Source organism: Cricetulus griseus (genome assembly GCF_003668045.3).
Source record: "Cricetulus griseus strain 17A/GY chromosome 1 unlocalized genomic scaffold, alternate assembly CriGri-PICRH-1.0 chr1_1, whole genome shotgun sequence".
In the NCBI taxonomy this organism is placed as follows: Eukaryota; Metazoa; Chordata; class Mammalia; order Rodentia; family Cricetidae; genus Cricetulus; species Cricetulus griseus.
This window is the reverse complement of record NW_023276807.1, coordinates 187,276,253-187,296,876: the sequence shown is the minus strand read 5'-3', so window position 1 is coordinate 187,296,876 and position 20,624 is coordinate 187,276,253. Positions and strand designations below refer to the sequence as shown.

The 20,624-nt window shown below is 44.3% G+C and overlaps 1 protein-coding gene across 1 annotated transcript; it reads left to right on the top strand.

The window, feature by feature from the left end:
- Positions 1 to 2,646: 2,646 nt before the first annotated feature.
- Msmb (microseminoprotein beta) lies at positions 2,647 to 18,982 on the top strand. Its single transcript, XM_035453071.1, has 4 exons — positions 2,647 to 2,667; positions 7,234 to 7,339; positions 11,092 to 11,194; positions 18,711 to 18,982. Exons 1-4 carry the CDS (start codon positions 2,647 to 2,649, stop codon positions 18,838 to 18,840), a joined length of 360 nt encoding a protein of 119 aa, XP_035308962.1. The 3' UTR covers positions 18,841 to 18,982.
- The last annotated feature ends 1,642 nt before the right edge of the window (positions 18,983 to 20,624 follow it).

Genomic DNA, 20,624 nt, shown 5'->3' with positions numbered 1-20,624 from the left:
TGAGGAAGGCTCCATCTTTGTTCCTGTCACCACCCAAAAAAGGGAGGGCACTCGTCTTCCTTCTTTAAAAACACTTTGTCTTAAGTTATTTCTTTTGCTGTGACAAAGCACTGTGAATGTTTCACACAGGCCACCCACAGGCTTGTATGTTCAGATACTTGGTCCCTAGTTGGTAGGACTGTTTGGGAAGGACCAGGAGGTGTGGTCTTGGTGGAGGATAAATGCCACTGATGGTGGGCTTGAGGTTTCTAAAGCACACACCATTCCTGGTTCCCTCTCTTCTTTGTGTCTGTGGACCAAGATGTACACTCCTAGCTACTGCTCCAGCACCATGCCTTCCTCCCTATTGCAATGCTCCCTGCCATGATGGTCATGGACTCATCTAAAGGTGGAAACTTCTATAAGTTGCCTTGGTCATGCTGTCTTAGCACAGTAAGAGAACAGTAACTAAGGCACCCTATATGCTATATGTCCTCTACACTAGAAAATATTAACAGTCTTACCAGTGAGGGTGGCAATCTGAAGCACAGAGAAATCGATATAAATAAACTTGTTAAGCTAACCTTTGTGATCCTCATTGCTTCTCCACAGAACTAGCCCTCCCACCCCTCAGCCTCGACACACTTTCAGAGATTCTGCTCTTTCTCTAAGTCAGTGTATATGTAAACCTTGCTTCTTTCACTCTTACGTGTGATCCTGCACCATGTAAAACTTATTTTAGTAAATACATGTGTAATTTACATCTCCCATTTCTCTGGATTCTATTTAATTATTAGGCTCATATAAAAACCATAAGATAGCAATAGTAAAAATGTGCCTTCCGGACAACCATTTATCAGGCACTGAGTTAAATGTGTTAGACACATGCCCCCTTATTTTTCCCACCAGTCCTTGGAGGTGGGGAATCATTGTCTCTGTTTCATAAATAAGTAAACAAAGAGGCATAGGTGTTAAGAGATTGTCCCAGGTTCACATAGCTCTTCAAGGAAGGACTTGGATGCAAGACCACATGTGCCTCAACCTCTGAACTTGGCCTGCAGTAATTCTGCATTCATGCCTCTGTGAAGGTGACATCTTCTAAAGGAAGACACAGTTGTACTACACACAGAATATTTATGTGTTGTTACCCTGAAATAACAGGTTGAAATCTAAATTCCCTGTGTAAGGCTACTAGGAGAGGAAATTCCAAGACCAAGTGTGGTCATCGGTGTAGAGCCATTGTACTCTGCCATGTACCACCAAAGACATAGCCCCATGCCACCTAAGAGAGGGTCCTCACTAGAACCTGACCACAATGGCACTCTGTTCCTGGATGTCCAGCCTTCCAGTCAGTGAACAATTCTTTCCGACTGTTTGTGTATCTCCAGTCTTTGGCACATGCTATGGAAGCCCTAACTGATGGTATGGTTAACACAGAGAAGGATATGTGGGAGAAGGAAGGTTGGTGCCTTCAGACTGAAGGTTATTTTTCCCCTGAATGATCTTCATTTAACCTTCATTTTACAACATTTAAGTCAGATGCTTGCCTGATGTATAAAATCATAAAATGATATATACTAATGCTGAACTGCCAGTAGCTTTAATGTGTTCACATTGCTGATATGATTAGTCCTCCTGCCTTCACCTCTTCAGTGCTAGGCACACAAGCGTGCACCACCATGCCCATTTCGCGTGCGTGTGCGTGTGTGTTGTGTGATATGCCTGCATATGGAGATGTTGTGTGACACTATTCCTGGGGGAATAAGAACACACAACTATTCACCCCACATAGTGAGTCAAGGACAAGCCAAATTAATAACCTCACAAAGACAACCGTGGTGAAGCCTAGAGTTTAGTGGGATAGTTACATGAGAATGGGATGAGGGGTTACATACAGAAGCACAAAGGCAGCTGTATTAGCAGAAAGCCTATGCAAGCAGGAATGCTACTCCAGCTGCAACCCTGAAGCATGACTTACAGGCCGACCAACAGGTGATATGTGACAGTCTCCACCAACAGTTGTCGACTACTTCTATAACCTTGAGGAGGGGCCTTGTTGAGTCTTGTCACGCATGGTTTCAGCTTCCTGGACAGGTTGAAGTTCATTTACTTCCTGAGTCTCATGAACTTCCCATCTCCTTCCTTAGAGCAATGTTTCAATATTGGAGGAAACAGCTGTACAAAAGGAGGGCAGAACCTCACATGTTCCTCAGCCACCATCCACATTAATTGTTGACACAGGGCCTGTCACCAGCCCAGGATTCACCAGGACTTGACTAGGCTCACTGGAACTCACCTGATGCAGCATCACTAGTGCTAGATGTCCAAGTCTGTCTCTGTTTCAGCATCACTGGTGCTGGACATCCAAGCCTGTCTTACTATGAATAGTCTTGTCACAAGAGATCCTCACAGCTGCAGCCAAACACTTTACTGGTAGAGAAACCTCCTCAGCTTTATTCCATGTCTGGTTTTATCTAGAGATCAAACTGAAGGCTTCACAGATGCTAGACAAATACTGCAAACTGAGCTATATCCCAGCCCCAGGTTCACCCCATTCTGGCTTCCTATTTACTTATAATATTCATCAGCTCTGGGCATAGAACTTTTCATCACATGACAACTGTGACCAGGGCAACAATAAAGCTGGGAGTGCAGAAGGATTTCAGAATGAGACTGCTGGACTACAAGGTACTTCAAGTTATCATTGTTCACAGGACATGGAGAAGGAAGGCTCGCTTGAGAAAGCAGACAAAAGACTGAACATCAGGAGAATGTTGGATAGTCTGAGAGATTTAATCATGTGGCTTGTCAAAAGAAACCTAGGCTGGAGGGTGCAGCCCATACATACCATGGAAGATGGCTCCTGCACTTGTGCTTTCCCATTCTGGACCCTAAGGCCACCATCTCCTGGGCCTCAGCTCCCTAGTCAGCTAGGCTGACCTTTTGGGCTAACCTTATGGCTTTCCAAACACAGACTTGGCACTTGGCTGTTGTGAGTCATATTCCTGAGCCCTCATTTCTTTGTCCACAAGCTAGGAAAGATCATGGAAGGTGTCTAGCAGTCTGCCAGTGCAGGATGAAGGTTCCCAAGGAAAGTTCTTTCCCTCTCTGCTCTCACACTAAGGGCAGCAGCTTCTTAGGGTGAGGGAATGGTGAACACATTAGGCCAGAGGCTTAATAGATGAAACCTCAAACCAATAGAAATAGTAGTTTCCTGCTCCACCCACTGTAAATACTGTGTTTTTGGAACAAAGTCTTTCCAAGAAGATCCTTGTGTGGCCATTCTTACCTGTATAAATAGAAGCCAGCACTCACTCTTCCTGAGGCTTCGCTGGAGGTTCCTACCTGCAAGGAGGCCTGCTTCTCACAATGGTGGGTGACTGACTTCATACATAGGACTTCTGTCTTTAGTTGAAAATGGGTCTTTTTTTTTTTTTGGTTTTTTGAGACAGGGTTTCTCTGTGTAGCTTTGGAGCCTATCCTGGCACTTGCTCTGGAGACCAGGCTGGCATCGAACTCACAGAGATATGCCTGCCACTGCCTCCCAAGAGCTGGGATTAAAGGCCTGCACCACCTAGCTGAAAATGGGTCTTTTCTTAGCGTCTTTTCTAAGAGCCAGAATCAGGGAATAAATGGGGATCCCCACAGGAGGACAAGAGGAAGGAAGCAGAGCTGGTAAGAAGGGCCACATGAGGGTACAGAGGGCCTCAGGAAGGGTGACTTCACCTCATGACAAATTTACTCTATGAAACCCTCCTCAGACAGAGCTGGAGGGGTAGAAGACAGTGGTGGTGTCCTCCCTGTCTGCACTCAGACCCCTCCTCCCACCACTCCCACGAGGCCTGGGAGTGAACTCAGGTGCCTGCAGAGCTAGCACTACCCTCCCCTCACTAAGAGTCTGAAGACCCTGACCCTTGTTTAAGGAAAGCAGGGCCCTCCTTTCCAGGGACAGATACTTAACAAAGGGGACACAATTCAGGGGACACTGCCAGTCTGCTTCATCCAAGCTGGTCACAAAGTCAAACTGGCCAGCAAAAGCCAGTTTCCTTCACTCTCCTGTGCCACGTGCATCAGGGCTACTGTCTGCAGCAAGGGAGGAGAACAGAACAGAAAGCAGGGAGAGGGGACTTGGGTAGTCTTCAGCCTAGGATCTCAGCATCACCTGGGAGCATTGATCCTGAGCCTGGAGACCCACTGAAGCAGAATCTTCAAGCATGATCTTCATCCCGGGCTCCCTTAGTTTATATGCTCATGAAAGCAGCAGTGAGCAGACTGCGTGGGTCCCTTCCTGTGGGCTCCCATGGGAGAGCATAAGACCCAGCAGTCCTGTCTGCTGCCAGTGAACTTGAGATTGTCTACTACTCATTAGCTAAATAAGGAAGAACCACTGCTTTTACAAAGAGAGAGTGGGGTTAAAAGAGGAAGGGAAGAAGAGAGAGGGAGGAGAAGGGGTGGAGGATAGGGAGGGAATGAGGGAATAGAGAGAGAAGGAGAAGGATGGAGGGAGGAAGGGAAAGAGAAAAAAGAGGGAGGGGAGAGGGAGGGAGAGGAGGGGAGGAAGGAAAGGGAGAGAAAGAAGGAGGGAAGGAAAGAAGAAGAAGAAGAAGAAGAAGAAGAAGAAGAAGAAGAAGAAGAAGAAGAAGAAGAAGAAGAAGAAGAGGAAGAAGAAGAAGAAGGAAGAGAGAACACTTGTGCCATTGGCAGACAGACAATTTAAAAAAGCGTCATTTGCTTTACCCTGTTATCATACTTGGCCTCCATCCCACAGTGGCTCAGCCTATGTGTCTGCCTAGAAATGGGTTGTCCAGCACAGCTCACAGTCTTTGGGATTCTCTTGTTCTGGACTCAGTAAAACGAGACTCTAAAAGTCCATGATCACTGCAGCATAGTGGTTTTCTTTCCACCTAAGGGCACAGAAATCCTATCAGTTGGCTGGGTTGGATATCAAATACAGAGGTTTTGAGGTGAAGATTATGGAAGAAAAGAAATGAAACATGAAAAACAAATGAATTTTAAGTCTTGGTGTATGTGAAATATATTGTCGGTTTTATACAGTCTTTTGATATTTATCTTTTCTCTTTTCTTTCTTCTGCATTTTTTTGAGGCGGTATCTCTCTATGTAGTCCTGTAACCCTGTAGTCATTATGTAGACAGACCATCAGGCCCTCGAGCTCAGAGATCCTCCTGTCACTGCCCCCCAAGGCTGGGATGAAGTAAGTGAACCACCACACCAGGCTCTTTTCTTTTTCCTTTTTATTCCTTCTTTCTTTTGGAAGGACTCATGTATTTATTATAGTTTTTATAATTTTAAGTTGGATGGATGTCACTGTAGAAGAAAGGAGGAGGCTCAAAAAGAAAGGTTTTACAATCACTTGTCACAAAATGCCTTCTTAGCCAGCTCAAGCCTGTTATCCCAGCACTTAAGAGGTGGGGGCAAGAGGATTGCCCTGAGTTCAAAGCTAGCCTGGGCTACACTGTGAGTTCCAGGTCACACTCTGTGTCACAGTAATCTCGGCACCCAGGCTGTTGTGCAGCCTACAGAATTGCACTTCGCAGTGCATAGTGGGTCCCTTGCCCCTGCTTTCTCTTCCCACTTTGCTAGTTCATCATTTTTTGTTGTTGTTGTTTTGTTTTATTTATTTATTTTTTTTTTGGTTTTTTGAGACAGGGTTTCTCTGTGTAGCTTTGGAGCCTATCCTGGCACTCGCTGTGGAGACCAGGCTGGCCTTGAACTCACAGAGATCTGCCTGCCTCTACCTCCCGAGTGCTGGGATTAAAGGCGTGCAACAGCAATGCCCGGCTTAGTTCATTAGTTTTTATTTTGAGTTTTGTTGTTATTGTTTTTCTTGTGAGCCTCTGTGTTCTCAGTCACCTGTTTGCTTGGGTGTTGCATGGTCTTCCATTTTCATACTACAGTGAGCTGAGCTGCCCTTTCAGGTCTGCCTTCACCTCTGGGCTGTTGTCAGGGTCATGTTAGAAGTGAAATTCGAGTGGCCTTAAGTTACACTTGTCCATTGCTCCAGAGACACTGCTGCCATGGGAACACCCCTTGTGCTCATCACTTCCCCCTATGGGCCTGTTTCCCTCTGCAGATTCTAAAGGGCCTGGTCATTCTCTCTTCCTTCTGTCTCCATTCATATTTCTTTTGCTTTGGGTAAGTTGAATTCCCTGGGTGTTTATTGATCCTTTCTCTGTCTTCATGTGTGTGATGTTTCTTTATTGCTGTCTGTCTGTCTGTCTGTCTGTCTGTCTGTCTCTCTCTCTCTCTCTCTCTCTCTCTCTCTCTCTCTCTCTCTGTCACACACACACACACACACACACACACACACACATACACAGAGATGTCTCCTTATTGCTCTGTCTTTGTGTGTGTGTGTGTATGTGTGTGATGACTCTTAATTGCCCTTGCTACTTTTATACTATGAATATATGTTTTTCACTGTTATAGTGAAATTATTTCATATACTATTTTCCAAATTGGTAACAATTTAGCTTCATTTATTTAGTCATATAGACACTAAAATCTCTTATTTATAAAATGATATAATTTCTATATTCTGTACTTACTTTATGATCTTATTTTAAAAATTAATTTTAGGTCCTTTAAGGAAACATTAATACAGAATTGTCTTCCCCATCAAAGTCTGAGCCACCATTCTCCTGAGACTATTTGAGAACCGTAGGAATAGGAAGAACTGGGGCAGAGGGCACATAGGAGAAATATGGAGGTGGAGAAGGCCCTTCTCATGTCAAAGGGCACAAGGACAATGAGCACCTGGCACAAGAGCCCCCAGGCCTCTGAGAACAAACTAGGACAGGGGAAGAGCTGCTGCTACAGGAAGCCCCACTACAGCCTATGATGTGGCTCCCAACATAATCCTTCCTATTCCCAGCCCCACAGCCAGCCACTCCCACAGTGAACTCTGCTTTTTTTGTTGGTTTGTTTTGTTTATTTCAAGATAGGGTTTCTAACTGTAGTCATTCCTGGCTATCCTGGGACTCACTCTGTAGACCAGGCTGGCCTCTATCCTGAGTGCTGGAATTGAAGGCATGTGCCACCACACCCAGCAGGTTTTTCTTTTTAGGCCACCCCTTTACATCTTAGTCCCTGACTGCCAGGCTGGGGTACCTGGCAGTTGCTCTACACTGTGCCCTTCCTGCTAGAGTTCAGCAGGGATCTTTATAGGACACTCAATAAGGGATGGCCCTCAAGAATCACTCACTCTCCACTCCCAACCTTTCCCTGCATCACAGAAAGCTCTGCTGGGCAGCCTCCTGTTCCTTGCCACCTTGGTGACGACATGCAATGCAGTGTGCTCTCTTGAATTACGAGAGGGACATCCAAACCAACCTCCTGGTGGTAAGTCCTGGGTTTTCCTGTATTTTTAATGTCATTGTAGCCTGATAACTACAACCTATAGACATGACCTAGTACATATGACAGATGGGGAAGCTAGAAACTACCCTGGAAGAAGGATTCAGGTGGATACAGAAACAGAGTGAGAAGGTGGCTCTCAGTGCTAGCTAGATGAGCTTTGAAACACACCATGATTAAGCCCCATTTAAGAACAGCTGAATAAGAACCTCTGGTGCTGGAGTTGCACATTAAAAGCTCTTTGATTTTTCACCTGCAGTCAGGGTTAAGAAGCAGCATTCAAATTTTTTATATAAATTTTTATTTAAATTAGAAACAATCTTGTTTTACATGTCAATCCCAGTTCCCTCTCCCTCCCCTCCCTCCTGCCCCCACCGACCCCCTATCCCATCCCCTTTCTGCTCCCCAGGGAGGGTGAGGCCTTCCATGGGGGATCTTCAAAGTCTGTCACACAGTTTGGAGCAGGGCCTAGGCCCTCCCCGCAACCCCCTTCCCCATGTGTCTAGGCTGAGAGAGTATCCTTCTATGTGGAATGGGTTGCCAAAGTCCATTTGTACACTAGGGATAAATATTGATCTACTACCAGAGGCCCCATAGATTGCCCAGGCCTCCTAACTGACAAACATGTTCAGGGGGTCTGGGTTGGTCCTATGCTGGTTTCCAAGCTATCAGTCTGGGGGCCAAGAGCTCCCCCTTGTTCAGGTCAGCTGTTTCTGTGGGTTTCTCCAGCCTGGTCTTGACACCTTTGCTCATCACTCCTCCTCTCTGCAACTGGATTCCAAGAGTTCAGCTCAGTGTTTAGCTGTAGGTGTCTGCTTCTGCTTCCATCAGCTACTAGATGAAGGCTCTAGGATGGCATATAAGGTAGTCATCAATCTCATTATTGGGGAAGGGGATTTAAGGTAGCCTCTCCACTATTGCTTGGATTGTTAGTTGGGGTCATCCTTGCAGATCTCTGGACATTTCTTTAGTGCCAGATTTCTCTTTAGAACTACAATGACTCCTTCAATCGTGGTACCCCTTTTCTTGCTCTACTGTATTTTTCCCCACTCAATCTTTCTGCTCCCTCATGTCCTCCTCTCCCCTCCTCTTCTCCCCTTCTCTTTATCTTAATTCCCTCTCCCCTCCCCCATGCTCCCAATTAGCTCGGGAGATCTTGTCTCTTTCCCCTTCTCCTGGGTACCATGCATGTCTCTCTTAGGGTTCTCCTTGCTTCCTAGCTTCTCTGGTGGTGTGGATTGCAGGCTATTAATCCTTTGCTTTATGTCTAATATCCATATATGAGTTAATATATACCATTTTTGTCCTTTTGTGACTAGGTTACCTCACTCAGGCTGGTTTCTTCTAGTTCCATCCATTTGCCTGTGAATTTCAAGATTCCATTGTTTTCTCCCCTGAGTAGTACTCCATCGTGTAAATGTACCACATTTTCTTTATCCATTCCTCAGTTGAGGGGCGTCTAGGTTGCTTCCAGGTTCTGGCTATTACAAATAATGCTGCTATGAATATAGTTGAACATAATGTCCTTATTGTATGAGTGTGCATTCTTTGGGTATATGCCTAAGAGTGGAATGCAGCATTCAAATTTTAATGTACATGATCATCTTGGCAATCTTCTTTAAATGCAGTGTGTGTGTGTGTGTGTGTGTGTGTGTGTGTGTGTGTGTGCACATGTGTTGTGCTGTGTGTATAGAGTGTGGGGGGGTGTTTGTAGGCTGTGGGGTGTGTGGGGGTATAGGGTTTCTGTATGGGGCATGTGTGTGTTGTTTGTGTAGAGTGTGTGGTATGTATGTGCATGTTATGTGTGTAGGGTGTGTGTGTGTGTGTGTGTAGAGTGTGTGTATATGTGAGTGTGTGGTGTGAATGTTGCTGGAGATTCTCAGACATACCAAGCAAGCACTTTAATACTGTATTAGTTTCATCCTGCTGCTGTGATAAAACTTCAAAAATAAATTGATGAAATTTCAAAAGAAGTTTAGGGGAAGGAAGGATTTATTTGCTGTTCACTTCTAGACCACAGTCCATTGTTGAGAGAAGGCAGGTGAAAAAAAAAAAAAACTCAAGCAAGAACTTAAAGTATTCCTTGGATGATAGTAGGCTGTGTCAAGTTGACAAACTTATATAAAACTATTTATGATGGGGCTGGAGAGATGGCTCAGGGGTTAAGAGCACTGGCTCCTCTGCTAAAGGATCCTAATTTAATTCTCAGCACACACACAGCAGCTCACAACTGTCTGTAACTCCACTTCTACTGGATCCAACACTCTTACACAGATATACATGCAAACAAAACACCAAGACACATTAAATTTTTAAAAAGTTTAAAAAAATAATACATTAAAAAACACAGATAACTAAATATGATAACCTCTAAGCCATATCTCTCATCCCAAGACAGGTTTGATTTCACTGGATCTAACAGCAGGTATGAAAATCTGGTGTTCAGTGCAGCTCCAGCCGGTACTGATGCTGTTGTCTTTCAAGCACACTTGGATCACTTGGATCTGAGGCTGATTCTCACCCTGGCTGAACATTTTTAAAAATAAGGCAGAGGGATGGGGATTCAGTTCTCTTGGCAGAGTGCTTGCCTAGTATGATGGGGTTCTGGGTTCAATTCCAGCACTACATAAAGCAGGTGTGATGGCATATTCTTGTGATCCTTGTACTTGAGGCAGAAACAGAAGGATTGAGTCCAGTGCAGGGCCTAGAGAGAGGGATTAGTGGTTAAGAGCACTGGCTGCTGTTAGAGAGGACCCAAGTTCAGATCCCAGCACCCACATGGCAGTTTACAACTGTTGGTAATTCCAGTTCCGGAGCACCTAGTGCCCTTCTCTGGTATCTGAAGATATGATGCAGTAGCCTTACATACATGCAGGAGAAACAGTCATATACATGAAATAAAAATAAATCTTAAAAAAAGTTCAATACAATCCTTGGGTACATAGGAAGTTCAATACCAGCCTGAAATACATGATGCACCCCCCCCTCAAAAAAAAGCAAAACGAAACCCGAAGTAAACAAGGCCATCTGGGCTCCACCCACAGATTATAGTTCTGTTGTTTTTTGGTCAGGTTCAGGCACGTAGGGTTTGTTCCTTTATTTTGGTGCTGGAGACTAAACCCAGGGACCTGTGCATTCTCCATACTTGTTCTACCATGAGTCACACCCCAGTCTGTGGGTGAGTTTTAAGTACCCACAATGCTTCACATGTGCACCCAGCCTTGAAAATCACTGATACAAAACAATACTAGCAGAGAAGTGAGTGGTTTGTTCAGGACAACCAGAGAGAACTAGCTGAGCCCCTGTTGGCAGCCACTCCTAACAGCTACCTGACTAAAAAGGAAGGGCTTATATGTTCTTCAATACCCGTTCTGAAATAAAATCTAGAAGGATTTAAGCTTGCTTAAGAAACATTATCGGAACGCTCAGTCCTTTAATCTCAGCAGAAGCAGTTGAATCTGTATGAGTTGGAGGACAACCTGGTCCACACATTAATTTCCAGACTAGCCAAGGCAGCATAGCAATAGACAACTAAAAAGTCAAAGAAACAAACAAAAACGACAAACAAACAAAAAAGCCCAACCAAACAAAAATAAAGACATTCTCAGAGGCAGGTGCTGCAGTGTGCTGGATTCTAGCCATCTTGATGACCAAAGCATTCTCTGACACCTTGCAGTCATGAGCCAGTGGCTTGCCATGTGTTCTGTTATGTGATCTGTGGATTTGCTTCGTTTTAGATTGCGTGGATTCTGATGGTGACAAACATCCCATCAACTCTTACTGGGTGAAGGACTGTAAGAGGTGTTTCTGTGGAGAAGATACAATTTCCTGCTGCACCCAGTAAGTCTCAACCACTGAATTGGGTGGGGTGGGGGTGGGGGTGGGGTGGGGAGTGTCCAAATAACCACTCTTCAGGGTTTCTGCTTTGTTTTGTTTTATGTTTGGTTTTGAGACAAAGTCTCCTTCAGTTTCCCTGCTGTCAAATTCTAGGGCTCAAGAGATCCTGCTCCCTCAGTCTCCTGTGTAAGCTGAGGGTGATGTGTGCACGATGTGAGAAGCATAGACAAACATGTTTGCGCCTATCCACAAGGCCAGAATTTATTCAATAACAGCAAATACATAAGCTACGCTGATTTCTTTTTAACAAAAAAAATTACATCTATTTACGTGGTGTGTGTGTGTGTGTGTGTGTTTGGTTTAAGGGCTACAGTTTGCCAAGCAGTTACGATTTCCCATGATAGCTAGTCACTGGCAAACATATTTTTCTTTATTACAAATTTAATTACTACCATTAGCTCTCAGATCATACTTTACACATCACATAGTAAATCTATGTTATGTATGTGTGTATGTATGCATGCAGATTACAAAATGTCTATAAAAAACTGACGGAGAGTACAGCGGAGTTGGAAGAATTGAAAATGGGTTGGGGGCAGGCAGAGATGTGATGGACCTGGCGTGAAACCTCAGGTCAAGTTGAGCTGCCCGGTTGTGGAGCTGGACCACTGAAGCCATACAGAGGGGTCTAGATGGACCCACAGGTCAACGAGCCGTCAGCTGCTTTAGCAGCAGGGACTGAGACAAACTGAAGCCCCCAGGGAGTCAGGAGTTCTCTTTCAGCCCTCCCCCTGTTAGAAAACATTATTAGTGTATACATGTGTATGTGATATAGAGGGAGTGGTGCGCGTGGAGGTCAGAGGACAACTTCCTGGAGTCAGTTCTGTCTTTCCACAGTTTTGTGGGCCCCTGGTATAGAAGCCTTTTAAGTTGTTCAGCAGTGCGTATTGTGGGTGGTGCTGGGTGAATGGTGCTTTTTACATGCAGGACAAGTGCAAAGTCACCCTGTCTCCTCCTCTGAACACAAACTAAATGAAATGCAGCTTGTAAAATGGATTCCTCCACAGCAAGGCATGGCCTGAAACCCACTGTTTCATAACATGGAGTAACTTAGTGCAGGGCAGAGCTTGGTCTTAAAACTGAGACTATAGCAGTGCACTATGCCGATGGTTTTGTTGTTTGGGTTTCGTTGAGTAACCCTGGCTGGCCTCAAACTTATTCTGTCCTGAGGGGACCTTAACTCCTCATCTTCCATCTCCACATGTAGTTTCATGCTATTCTAGGGATTGAACTCAGGGCTTCCTGCATGCTAGGCAAGTGTTCTACCAACTGAACTAAAGCTCTGCATATTTTTACATTTAGTGTGTAGGGGTGGGGTGGGGTGGATTGAGTGTGTGTGGAAGTCAGAGGGCAATTTCAGGTGTCAGTTTCTCCTTCCATCTTAGTTTGTTCCAGCAATTGAACTCAGGGTGTCAGGTTTGTGTAGCAAATGCTTTTACCTACTGAGCTAGCTAACTTGATAATTTGTTTTTATTGTTGTTTGTAGAGAACCATTACCTACTTGGCTCCTTCCTTCCTTCCTTCCTTCCTTCCTTCCTTCCTTCCTTCCTTCCTCCCTCCCTCCCTCCCTTCCTGACTCCCTTTCTCTCTTTTTAAATTAATTTTTTTTGTCTATTTGTATGTGTGTGTGTGAGGGTGTTGGATCCTGGAGTTACAGATAGTTGTGAGCTGCTATGTGGGTGCTGGGAATTGAACTCAGGACCTCTGGAAGAGCAACCAATGCTCAGCATTGAACCCAGGGCTTCACACTTGCTAAGCAAGCATTCTACCACTGAGTCATATCTCCAATCCAAAGAGCGATTTTAGATTCACAGGAAAATTGAGCATAGGTCCAGAGGTTTCCATATGCTCTCTCTGCCCCCACATGCACAGCCCTCTCCATTATCAATATCCCCCACAAGGATGCACTTAGAATTTACCTTTTAAAGCATCCATTACAATTACACTAAATATATTTACAGTGTTGTATAACCTTTACCATCTCTACTGACTTTTCATCTTGTAGTCCCAGTTACCTGGGAGGCTGAGACAGGAGTGCCACTTGAGCTCAGGAATTTTTTTCCCGTTTTTCTTTATTTTTTTTTTAGATTTTTATTATTTTATTTTCTTGTTTTTTTTTTCTTACAAACCCTTGTGTTGAGGGCTGACTTTCAATAGAACTCAGGAATTTGATGTTTTGTCTTGATAGTATCTCAATGAGTAGTTCTAGCTGGACTAGAACTTGCTGTGCAGACCTGGATGTCCTTGAAATCAGAGATCTGCCTGCCTCTGCTTCCCAGGTGCTGGTATTAAAGGTGTGTACCACCCGGCTTTGAGCTCAGGAATTTTAAGTCAGCTTGGGCAACATAGTGAGACCTCCATCTTTAAAACAAAAAAAATGACAGGAGCTAACAGTATATGATGTACTCCTTTGATCGCAGCACGTGGGAGGCAGAGGCAGGCAAGCAGATGTCTATGAATTCTCAACCAGCCGGGCCTATATAGAGAGTTGCAGGACAGTCAGGGTTACATAGACTGTCTCAGAGAGAGAGAGAGAGAGAGAGAGAGAGAGAGAGAGAGAGAGAGAGAGGGAGAGAGAGAAAGATTAGCAATCTTAAACTTTGTATTCATCATCACTCACTCCTCAGTGCCTTCTTTCTGACAGTCTCTGGAAAGCAGCATTCACTCGTTGTCTCTTATGAACATGACTGCTGTAAAACTTTGTGCAAATAGGATCATATATTATTTCTCCTCTGAAGATCATTTTCCTTCACGTAGCATAGTTTCCTTAAAGTTTATAGTGCTGTCATAGGTGTTAGTATTTCCTCCCCTTCCAGGCTCATAAAATTTCACTCTGGGTCTATAACACCTATACTCACCCACCCATTAACGGGCAGTCATTTGCCGGTTTCATTTTTGTTTTCAAGTATTTTTAAAGCTTGACTATCATCTTTACTCTTAAGCACCCATACCCACACAGGTTCCTAAAGACAAGCAAGTTTATCTAGTGATCTACTCTCGAAGCTGGTCTGATGGTCACTGCAGTCTTACAACATGTGTGCAAGAGCAGGTGCGGTATGAGTGAGGCAGGGAGAGGTGTGGTGTGAAGACGACCTTTTCTGTGCCTGTGTGGGAACCCTGTGCTGCTTTGCTGTGGAGGTCAAGCCCAGGGCAGGCCAGAGGTTGTGCAGATGGTTTCCCCTGAGATGTTGTGGATGCTGAAGGTCCAGTGTTTGAACAAAGAGACCACAATGCACCTACAGCTATGGCCACACCAACCACTCCACTCCCAGCTTTCCAAATGCATCTGAACACAACCCCGTTTGTCTTTTTCTATCATCAGAGTCTTGCATGGACAGGAATGGTTCTCTTTTTGGTTTAGCAGTGCTGGGATTGAACCCAGCATCTCACGCATGTTAAGCCAGCACTCTACCACTGAGCTATGTGCCAACTCAACAGAGGCATCGCGTAAAGTAGCATTTTCCAAACTTGTCTCTGAATCTGAACTTTACCAAGAGCTTTGGAGAGTCATACAACTTTAACCAGAGTGCTTGAGTCCTACCCAAGTTAGGCTTCTCAAAAATTCTGTCTGCATGTATTAAGCATGCCTCATGGTAAATTGATCAAGATAAATGTCCAGCTGAGAGGTAGGCTGGCTGACTGCTCCAGCAGACTCCTGAGTATTGAATTGGCTGTTTACCACAAGTCACAGCTGAATCTTGATTTTTATTTATTTACTTTTTGTGGCCTCAGATATCTAACCATGTCTTTATAGAAAGTGTCACTGTGACTCTGGAGTGAGGCTGAAGCCCTACAGGCTAAGGACTGGTGAACCATTCCTCCCTAAAATGGGAAAAAATCTCTATAGTGACTAAGTGTCCCCAGATCATCAGTGCTGTCATCACAGAATTTTAACAGCATCCTCTTCTATGGTTACCAATGGAGCCAGAACTGAAGAGTGAGGTTGATCCTGTAGTGAAGTGAGAGGTACCTGATGCTGGAGTCAGCGTAGCTTGAGTCTGACTCTCATTCCCTCTTATATTAGCTGTGTATGTCAGAGTAAGGCTTTGAGTCTCTTTGCTCAGTTCCAAGTGGTTATGAGAATTAAATGAGATTCTGTACATAAATTCAACAACTCAATAAACATTTATCTTCTCTTGCTTAGTCTATATCTCTTGAGTCTGGCAGTGGCTGGCACTTGGTGAAGGTTCAAGGTGCCCTTTTCTTTTGTCCTGCCTGTCCCATTTGGTACTGCTCCACCAGGGGAAAATGGTTTTTTTTTTGCCAATGCTGTTCAAAACTAGCTCCTCCTCCTCCCCTGGGATCACCTAGACTACAGTCCAAGCTGGGTCTGCTAGTCTTATAAACTTGGTTTTTCTATAGAAAATACAGATTTGGGTTAAGCTTTCTGTGCGGGGAAAATGTCTTGACCTTTTCCACCCACTATGGATGTTTCCCAGATCTGTGGGCGTTCAAGGGCTGAAGACCCAGACAGAGGTATCGAGGGGCAGAGGGCATGGAAGATGTTCATGTCTTTGCTGTTCTTTCCAGGCCCAGGTTCTTGGAGTCAGATGTTTGGGAAGCAATGGACTAAGGTCATCAAGACTCCAGTTTCGGATTTCTGATCTCCTGATATCTATAGTTTTCTTCTCCATCTCTTGTCACAATTTCTTCTACAATATTAAGTCAGGCTTGCATCACACTTTGTAGACCAGGCTGGCCTCAAACTCAGATATCTGCCTGCCTCTGCCTCCAGAGTACTGGGATTAAAGTTGTGCACCACCATGCCCAGATCCCAAGGATACATTTTTAATGAATTCATCCATCGTGTCTTTCAGTTTGTTTCATGAGATCCATTGAAAATGAAACTTTCTTAACTTCAAACTGTGTCTGTGCTCCTAGCTCACAACCAAAATATCTGGAGGGATCTTGCCAGTCAAAACAGGAACCTTGTAGCAATAGAGTCAGACATGCTGCAGTTGAGGATGACAGACATTTTGGCTTATTAATAGCTTTATTAATAAGATGAAGAAATCTTTGGTACATTTTGGTATATTCTATCTGGAGAAAATGAGATAGTGTATACAACTATTAGAGTTCTCAGTCTCTAACATGAAGTTTTCACCACTGAAACTGTAAACATATTGGTTGTTTACTGTGTTTCCCTAATACAGTTTCCAATGGCTGCAAAACTGCTTATTTTCATTAAACAAAGACATAAACCCACACGCCTAGCCCAGGAGTGGGAGGAAGAGATGCTGGAAAGCTAGGGGGTCCTGAGAAGTCCCCTTGGACAGGCTGTCTCCCCAGAGCAGTGGGAGGGGGCTGTCCGAGCAATGTCAGCATCCATACAAGCAGTGCAGAGCCTGGCAGGCTGGTGGGAACACAGATGTGGGCTTCTGTGGTCAGTGGGGTGGAAGAGCTCCCTGGGCGGGCATGGGCTGCCATCCTCATGGACTCACTTTTGGAACTGTAATAATTAACTTCTCTTTCTTTTTATACATTGCTTCTTTTACAACTAAATTCCAAACTTAGTTTGCAAATTCAATTACACTTAAGGTTTTTTTTGAGACACATCCCACTATATACTATATACTCAAGCTGCCCTTGATCTTGCAAATCTCCTATAAAGTGTTGGGTTAAAGGTGTATACCACCATTACTGGTTATGTTACAATTTGTGCTCTAATTTTTTAATTAATATTTCTGTATTAGTACCATCCATCTTATCAAACGTCTTCAAAATGTTACAGACTACAAGTAACCAGCAGTTAGTCTTAAGAAGGATCAAACCAGAATCTTACTGTCAAAGGCATAATTTCATGGGGGGTGGGCTCACACTCACACGGCAATGTTCCTATGTGTTTGGGCCATGATGGAGGTTTTAGTTGAGTGCCCAGTGCCCTGGTCAATTGTGAGAACATGTTCTGCCATCTTTTTCCTACATGGACCACCACTACAAATTCAGATGTCCTTTGACCAGAAAGTTGTGATTAATGAATGGCTTCAAACAACTTGAGGAAGAAGACTGGAATGTCTTTTTCCTTTAGGATAAAATTCTGGGTCTTTTTAATACTGAGACATAGTTACAGAAGGCACCAAAATGGCTGTTTTAATATACTCTGGGTAGGGCAGCTTACTTTATTCTTTGTTTTTTTTTTTAAGATTTATTTATTTATTTATTTATTTATTTATTATGTATACAATGGTCTATCTGCTCTTGACTGCAGGCTAGAAGAAGGAGCCAGAACTTCTGACAGATGGTTGTGAGCCAATATGTGGTTGCTGGGAATTGAACTCAGGCCCTCTGGAAGAACCAGTTAGTGCTGTTAACCGCTGAGCCATCTCTCCAGCCCCAATTCTTTGTTTTTTGTTTTTTTAGCTGGGTGGTGGTGGCACAAGACTTTAATCCCAATATTCAGGAGACAGAGGCAGGTGGATCTCTGAGTTCAAGGCCAGCTTAGTCTACAAAGCTGAATTCCAGGACAGCCAGTGCTGTTACACAGAGAAACCCTGTCTCAAACAAACAAACAACAACAAACAAAAACATAAAGGGAAAAAGAGATTTATTTTATTATTTACGTATATGTATGTGTGTGGATGTCTGTGTGGCTGTATATATACATACATGCAATTACCCACGAAGGCCAGAAAAAGATGTTGACTCCCCTGGAATTGGAGTTACTGGCATTTGTGGATCACAGAACATGGGTGCTGAGAACCGAATTCCCATCCTCTGAAACAGCACTAAGCACTTTTAACCCCTGAACACATTTCTCCAGCCTTTAGCTGAGACAAGTGCTCCTGTAACCTGCACTGGCCTCAAACTCACCATGTAGCTGAGACTGGTCTTAAACTTCTGATCTTCCTTCCTCTACCTCCAAGTGCTTTGTACCACCATGTCTGGCTCTGGCAGGACAATTTAAATCCCAAGCCTATAGTGGGCTTCAAAGGCAATGCCTCCTAAAATTGGCGTACCCCTACATGTTCCCCGGGTTTTCCCAGGAAGGTTTTCTTCCAGTGGCTTCTCCCTGGATCCCACCACCCTGGCCTGGGATGGCTCTCTGCTCCTGTTGGTGGGTGAGCTCCTCTCCTAAGCAGACACCACACGGGACTGGGCCCACCTTTCCCTTGGCACAGTACAGCACCATTGTTGTGGACCACTCCTTGAACTGGGAGAATGGGAAGGGCAAGGCTAGTACAAAGCTTTGCTATCCCAGAGTCACACAGACCTGCCCCTGAGCCTGTCAGAAGTTCCCAGCGTCAGGGATGGTCTCTGTGACTCCATGGTACAAGCAGATACAGATGCCCAGACTCTATACTTTGGGCCTTTCAGCCCAATGAAGCCCTGATTTTGGTAAGGGGAGTTCCAGGCAACTGGAACATGGGGTCCTCTTCTACAGAGCATGTTGAGCAGCAGGGCTGGGTGAATAAGTATCCCCCCCCCCCTTCTAACAGGACTTGTCTTGTCTCATTTACAGAACTGCTATACCCTCGAGATATGACAAAGAGAAGTGTCAGCAAAATTTCCACCCAGAGAACTGCACCTATACTGTGGTGGAAAAGAAGAACCCAGGAAAGCCCTGTCTTGTTGAAGACTGGGTATTGTAAATGTGTTTCTAGTGGACCAAAAAGTTGAGCAATATTTGAATATTTGTATGATTTAAATTTACCAATTATAGGCTGGGTGGTGGTGGTCTATAATCCCACACTTGGAGGCAGGGGCAAACAGATCTCATGCAAGCCTGGTCTATCGAGGGCTACACAGATAAACCCTGGGTTTTTTTTTTATTTTGTTTTTGTTTTGGGTTTTTTTTTTTATGTGTGTGTATGTATGATTTTTTTTTTTTTTTTTGAGACAGGGTTCTCTGTATTAACAGTCCTGGCACTTACTTTGTAGACCAGGCTGGCCTCAAACTCACAGAGATCCTCCTGTCTCTGCCTCCCAAGTACTGGGATTAAACGAGGGCATCACCACTGCCTGGCAGAGAAACCCTGTCTTGGAAAATGCAAATAAATAAATAAATTTGCCAATTACGTTTCTATTAACTTAATGCATGTTATAAAGCAAACAAACATTTAAAGGAGACAAAAAGAAAACCAAACATGTTTAAAAAAAAATCAACCCAACAATACAAGTTACAAATTACAGTATTTTTCCTGCCTCAAATGGGTTTCACGAATGTGTGCTTTCCTCGGACCATGTCCATTTGCACCACTTCTGCTATTTCAGGCGCTTCTGCCTGTGTTGTTTCTGGTTTACAATGGAAAAAAGCATGTGTGTTCACGATGAAACCAGACTTCTTCTCTGTCCTTGGTACTCACATTTATCCTCCTTCCACTTACTCAGGCATGTCCTCTCAGCCATGTCTCCATATCCCTCTATGTTTGCATAAAGTTAGAACAGGTTAGAAACAGCCTGAGAAGATGTCTTGCAGACCTCATATAGGTTGACAGGGAACCAGACACCAGACTTCTGTGGGTGGTGGGGACCAGCTATAGGGTCAGTTATGTGTGGCATGCGCAGCCCATCTAAAATAGACTGACTAAAGTGTGACAGCATTGATTCTGATATTTATTTCCCAGTTCTTTGTAAAAAAAAACTGTAGCCTTTCCCCTAAGTTAAAATGCATCACCAACCATTTGTAAGTGTTAACTCACAAACATCAGATAAAAACATCAGATTGCTCTACAGCCATCGTCTGCATCTAACCTCAGAGCTCTCCATCAGCCTGTCTTAGGGTTTCTATTGCTGTGAAGAGACACCATGACCACAGCAACTCTTACAAAGAAAGCACTTAATTGGTGCTTGCTTACAGCTTCAGAGGTCTAGTCCATTATTGCCATGTTGGGGAGCATGGTGGCATGCAAACAGAAGCAGCTCAGAGTTCTACATCCAGATCCACTGGCAGCAGGAAGAAAGCGTTTGGCACTAGGTCTGCCTGGGGCTTCTGAAGCCTCAAAGCCCACCCCCAATGACATACTTCCTCCAACAGAGCCACACCTATCCCAACAAGGACACACCTCCTAATCTTTCTAAGTAGTGCGGTGCCCTGAACCCTAAGCATTCAAATATATGAGCCTATGAGGGTTACTCTTATTCAAACCTCCACAAGCCCCAAAGGAAAAAGATTTTATTTGTATGGATGTTTCCCCTGCAAATATACATTGTGTACCATATGAATGCCTGGTGCCCTTGGAGGTCAGAAGGCATTGGATCCCTGGAACAGGAGTTGTGCATGGTTGTGAGCCATTGCATAGTGCTGGGAACCAAAACTGGGCCCTCTACGAGAGCAGTAAGTGCTTTTAACCTCTGAGTTGTCTCTCCAGCCCCCTACCATAAGGAAACTTATTAAAGTTTAACTCTCCACCCCGTCTCATCTCCAGCCTGCTAT

Bases quoted from the DNA above. Each gene is read 5' to 3' on its own strand.
- Msmb (XM_035453071.1), top strand. From the start codon at position 2,647: ATGAGACTGCTGGACTACAAG. The intron at 7,340-11,091 runs GTAAGTCCTGGG...GCTTCGTTTTAG, and splicing joins TCCAAACCAACCTCCTGGTG to ATTGCGTGGATTCTGATGGT. The intron at 11,195-18,710 runs GTAAGTCTCAAC...TCTCATTTACAG, and splicing joins ACAATTTCCTGCTGCACCCA to AACTGCTATACCCTCGAGAT.